The sequence below is a fragment of the Gastrolobium bilobum genome, unplaced genomic scaffold, assembly GCF_033153095.1.
Source record: "Gastrolobium bilobum isolate Gb01-03AN ecotype WA unplaced genomic scaffold, APGP_CSIRO_Gbil_v1 utg32182, whole genome shotgun sequence".
Taxonomy (NCBI): Eukaryota; Viridiplantae; Streptophyta; class Magnoliopsida; order Fabales; family Fabaceae; genus Gastrolobium; species Gastrolobium bilobum.
In genome coordinates, this window is record NW_026900032.1 from 90,809 (window position 1) to 96,521 (window position 5,713).

The 5,713-nt window shown below is 39.1% G+C and overlaps 1 protein-coding gene across 1 annotated transcript; it reads right to left on the reverse strand.

Moving 5' to 3' along the window:
• Nucleotides 1–3,096: 3,096 nt before the first annotated feature.
• LOC133294938 (scarecrow-like protein 8) lies at nucleotides 3,097–5,433 on the reverse strand. The gene has a single exon (XM_061493707.1). The coding sequence runs from the start codon at nucleotides 5,300–5,302 to the stop codon at nucleotides 3,275–3,277; it is 2,028 nt and encodes a 675-aa protein (XP_061349691.1). The 5' UTR covers nucleotides 5,303–5,433; the 3' UTR covers nucleotides 3,097–3,274.
• Nucleotides 5,434–5,713: the final 280 nt, after the last annotated feature.

Sequence of the window (5,713 nt, forward strand, 5' to 3'; positions counted from 1 at the left end):
CATGCAATTATTTATATAGGAAAGACTTAAAAGTTTTAAGGGGAGCAGCACCCATTTGAATATTTCGACTTCAAAATTGAATTGCACTCACCAAAGAATCTATAAAAGATAAATAATATTTTCTTTACATTTAAGCATTTTTCTATTTGGAATAAACTTAAATAAGATATTAATACTAATAATAAGTAATAAATAAAAATTCTCTGTCTTCACCGGAAAATTTTTATTATTTTCATTCCTTTGTGCGTGCATGCCCTATTTCCTGCCAAATTTTAAGAATAGATCATGAGATAAGAGAAAATGAAAGAAGAAAAATGATTAATACAAAGAATTGGAAAGAGAATACGGGATAAGATTATCTAATTAAACCAATCATTTTAATTTTAACAATTTCTTTTTTTTTATTTTGGAAACAATTTTAATTTTAACAATTATATCTTTCACAATCACCCTAATAGCTAATGGCTAAGAGATAAACACTTGGTTACAGCTCTGCCTATGAGGCACAACCTATAAATAGACATCTTACACATTGGATAGTATGTAAAAGCTACCTCTGCACACCAATGAGATTAAGTACCATTATATCAAGGTGAGATAAATAAGACGCTCAACTACTATATAAACAGAGGTTTGAAGTCCAATTATGATCATTTTTCCCATCTTGACTAAAGATCTTAAAAGATATATTAACTTGAACATCGGATTGTCTTGCATGCATAACTCAGTCGTCTCAGTCTACCAAAAGATCAAGCTTCAAATACTTCATCCCACAATTCATCCTGCAAAGCCGATGACTATGAGCATCCTGCAAAGCCATCATCTCGCAGCACTAATTCTAGCATAGATTTGTATACAAAAATAAAAAATAAAAAATTCTAGCATAGATTTAGATTATTATTGGATCAGGCTTAACCGTGTGTGATCCAATCCAATAAAAAAATTGGACCGATTAGGTACAAACTATTATATCTTTTTGGGAAAAGTTCACTAATACTCCTGTGGTTTGCTTCGGAATCACTTATGCTCCTGTGGTTTTTTTCTATCACATATGCCCCTATGCTTTATAAAAAATAAAAAATCACAGGGACATATGTGAGAAAACATACTCTTTTGCAAATTACAGGGGCATATGTGATAGAAAAAAACCACAGGGACATAAGTGATTCTGAAGCAAACCACAGGGGCATTGGTGAAATTTTCCCTATCTTTTTTTACTTGGGGGGGGGGGGGTAAATGGGAAAAGTATTTAAAATTGATGAAGAAGGAAAAATAAAAACAATAATGATCCTTTTGGATGATGGAATCACAATAATAATTTAATATTTTAAATTTTAATTTTATCATAATTAAAAGTGATTCGGAATTATAAATTTTATTTTTGGGTTATAGATATTTGAGTAAAGTCCTTTTTGGGTCCCTAACAAAAAACACGGTCTTTTCTTTAATTCCTTACAAAAAAATATAGTCGTCTGATTTAACGTAGGTCTTTTTTGAATTTGTGAGGAACCGTGATTTCAACTAAATATGTTCACTTTGAATTTATTAAGGACCTCGGGACTAATTTTTTTTGTAAGAAATTAAAGTGAGGACCGTATTTTTTGCTAGAGACCCAAAAAAGACTTTACTATATTTTATCTGAGCCCATTACTTATCTATAAGATCCTCAGTGTACATTCTTAGGAAAACAAAGGGAACCAAAGGCCTTTGTTATGTTATATTAACATTTATTTCTTTTAGAAGAGTGACAAAAATCATTTATGTGCAAATTGATTGAAAAGAACTAAATAAAAACATCCATCATGCATTGAAAATTTGCAATTTGCAAGAACCAACAACTTGAAACTCTGCTGACCGCTAAGCGAAATCTAAGGCAACAAATTTAGCGTTGCACACGTGAATGCAAACAACTAACGTGCTCGTTACATTCCATCCTATCTACTACAGTATAATAAGTTCCTTCTCTTTATTTCGGTTCTCTTCGTTCTTTGCCTTTCATTTTCTTTTTCTATTTTTCCTTCCTTCAATTCAAACCTTTATCATTTTATATAAACAAATTGTGTGTGTATTTCAGCAACTTTTGTGAATATTGGGTGAGGACTTGCGTTTGCTCCCTAATACGCCAAAAGGAAGAGCCAACATGACTCGTGAAGACCACTGAACTCAAACAAGTTGTGACATGATTCAGTTCACCACCAAGTGCAATAAACAATGTCTATGTATAGTAACTCAACTTTTGCATCTCTTACTCATTTTTTGGAATTCTCGACTAATTACAAAAACAGACCGTCTATAAGACATTCTTTATTTTTATTTTTATTTTGGATACAATCTATAAGACATTCTAACACACCATATACAAGCACAATTAGTCCACTGAGTGCTCTGGTAAAGTAATGTCTAATGTTCAAATCTCACAGTCCTTACGTTCCCCAACTACAATATTTAGCCTTTCTTATACTAGACAAATAAGGAACAATTGATAAAAATAAAATAAACTTAAATTAATTAATACAATTATCAATAAAAAAAACCTAATAGCTCATTTCACATCTATCATAGACTTTATTCTTTTTTATTTGATAGAAGCAAAGTCTTTATTATATAGTACAATGTGTTTCGCGTTATGAATTCATTTTTTCTTTTTCCATTTTGGGGCTTACAAGATCACTTGTGTGAACTAAAAACAACATATTCAAAGAACAATTGCAACCCTGAAGACAACTTAACAAGCATTACGTGCAAATAACATTATTATTTTAGAAGACCTTGCAAATTTGGAAACAGAAATCGATAATAGGGAAGAATAAACTCCAAATAAAACCCCAAAAACGCACCCTATGAAGTGGAGCCCTCATTTGTCGGTAATGTGAGGGCAAACCAATCCACATTCTATAACACATATAAGTCAGCTATCTACCAAACAGCAACCAACTCCTTTCACACAACCAAGTGAACATGATAAAAAAAAAGAAGAAGCCATATTAACTAGTACATGAAAGAATCATAAATGTAACAACACAGCATTAATTTTCTCGGAATCCAAATACTTTTTTTTTTTATTTGCTTTTGTTTGGTGGAACCGATAAACCAAGATGGGTTTGATATATATTTTTTTCCAACCATGTTCGGATGATATGTAAATTTTCCAAATCTATTCTCTTTGCCTTTCCATTATCTCTAGATAACGTTCAAATATAGTAACAATGTGACATATGATATTCAGAACCAAATAAAAAAAAATAAAAATAAAAAAGAGAAAAAGTGAGCGAAGTTAACGCCAAGCAGAAGCGACGGTGAGTGTTCTTCCCATCCAACCAAAGCAAATCCCACCGTTCTCTTCTTTCACAGTGAGTCCCGGGTTGACTCGGTTGTTGTTACCCAGCGATTTTATTGACTCGGCCACGCTTTGACTCAGTGGTTTCAACTGGAACCCAGCCATGCTCATACGCGCGCGCCATTTCCCGAAAACTTCGCATCGTTCCAAGCGATCCCTCCCTTCACAAGCCACCGAGTTGCATAGCTTCCGACTCAGCCCCTCCTCCACTCTGACTCGGTCCGAGTTGTCCCTCCCCATCACAGACTCAATTGAGTCAAATAAAGAGCTGTAGTAGGACCACGACTCGGCCACGCGAGCCAAAAACGGCGCCGTGTTGGCGTTCATCTCTTGCTCCAGCAATATCACCACGCGCGGCGCGAGCTTCTTCACGCGCCTCAAAAGCTCGTCACGCGGGTTCTCCGTGGAAACGCTCTCGTCGGGAATCCGATTCAACTTAAACGCGAAGTTCACCATTAGTGGCTCGTCCGGGTCACAACCCAGCGACTCGCGAGTCAACTCAGCGAGTTTCTGAGTCACCGAAACCATCCTGAACTCGAACCTGATCCTTAACCTCTCCGCTTGTCGACTCAGCATCTCCCCCACAGCCCTCACCTTCTCCTCGCCGCCGTTCTCCGCCACAGCAACAATCTTCACCGCCGGCGCCGCCTGCGCACGCGCCGAAAGAAGACTCAGGAGGTTCACGTACTGCTTCCCCTGTCCAATATCAAAATCCACAACACAGAAACCGTTCCCGTTCTCTGTTTTCTCCTCAAATGCAGCTTCGAGAATCGCGAGATTCGCAGCCATGAAACCAACCTTGAAGCACACCGAGTTTTCAAGCAGCAACTGAGTCGACTCAGCGTGTTCCCTACTATAGAGCTCCCCAACAGGTGGTGGGTTTTCAACCGGGTTCATTCTTGATTTCAGAGCAGAAACCATGCAATCAGTTAAACGCTGATCCGAATTCGCATTCGGGCTCGGGTTTGGGCTCGGGTTCGGAGCCTGAACCAAACGGGCAAGAATCTCCGACGCGGCATCGTGTTTCCCTTCGGAAATTGAAGATGCTGCCTCCATTAAACTCTGCTTGGAGCACCCAGAAGCAGGGGAAGCCACGGAGGTAGAAGAAGATGTCGACGACGTCGTCGACGAAGTGGGTGATGACGAAGCGGGTTTCTGGGTCGGACCCGGGCTGATCAGGTTCTGATATGTCTCTGACCACTCGCTTGTTGTGATCACAGAGGCTGCATCAGCTTCTCCTTCTTCGTCGTTATCTTCAAGAAGCTGTTTCTCTAACTCCTGTAACCGGTTCTCCATGATCTTCTTCTCCGGTTCAGAGTTCTGAACCCGGTTCTGCACCAAACCCAAATTGGAGCTCCGGTAAGGAAAGTTCGGGTTTTGGAGGATCGTGTTTGTCATGGGTAAGGTCCCGTTGTTGTTAGTATTGTTGGGTAGGTTAATGGGTTGAGGACGAAGCTGGTGAAGAAGGGGCACACCAAAACGCTGCGTTTGGAAACCCGAAGAAGGGTTTTGCAATTCAGAGATGGAAAAATCCATGGGTGACATAGGAGACAAGGGAGAACCATGCTGAAAAGTTGTTCTTGGTTTCACAGAACGAAGTAGAAGGTTTGAAAGAATCTGGTTCTGGTGAAGATTAAGGTTATTGTTACTGTTAAGGTTGTGGTTGTGGTTGTGGTTGTGGTTCTGGTGGGTTTGGAATTCAGCGAGGGTGCGTTTACCGATGAGGGATGATGCTTGGCGCTGAGCGATCTGAGAAGAAGGATCTAGAAACATTGCGGGGAGTTGTTGCTGGGTTCGGTAGAAAGTGTGGTGTGAAGGGTTAAGGTGGTTGTTGTTGGTGGCGGATGGGTTGGTGATGGGGTTGTTCATGGTTGCCGCCGCCGCAATGGATCTGCCGGAGAGACCACCTGCTCCGGCGAAAAACTCTGACGCTCCACCACCGCCAGTGAAACCCGGCGACGACATTCTTTGTCTGTGTTTTCTTCTCTAATCCGAAACAAGGATTCGGCGAAGAAAATAAGGAAAACAGTTCAAAGGTTGTGTTTTAAAGAGAGAGAAAAAAAGCTAGTGGTGTTTCTTGTGGGTTGATATGATTCTGGTGAATATAAACGGAGAACTGCAAAGGGTTTTCTGTTTTTATTTATTTATTTATTTCTTTATGGTGTTAAGTTTATTTATTTCTTTAATTTTAAAATAGAAATATGGAATGTTTCGCATCAGAATTCTAACGCATTGAGATCAGACCGTCGGTTTGTTTTGGATTCGAGATTTCGACCAGATTCAGAAAAATGGGACGGTGATTAGCGCAACGCGTCACAGCCGAAACGCACGCCAACCTGGTTATTTAATAACGAACTTCAATTCTCGGCAACCCAA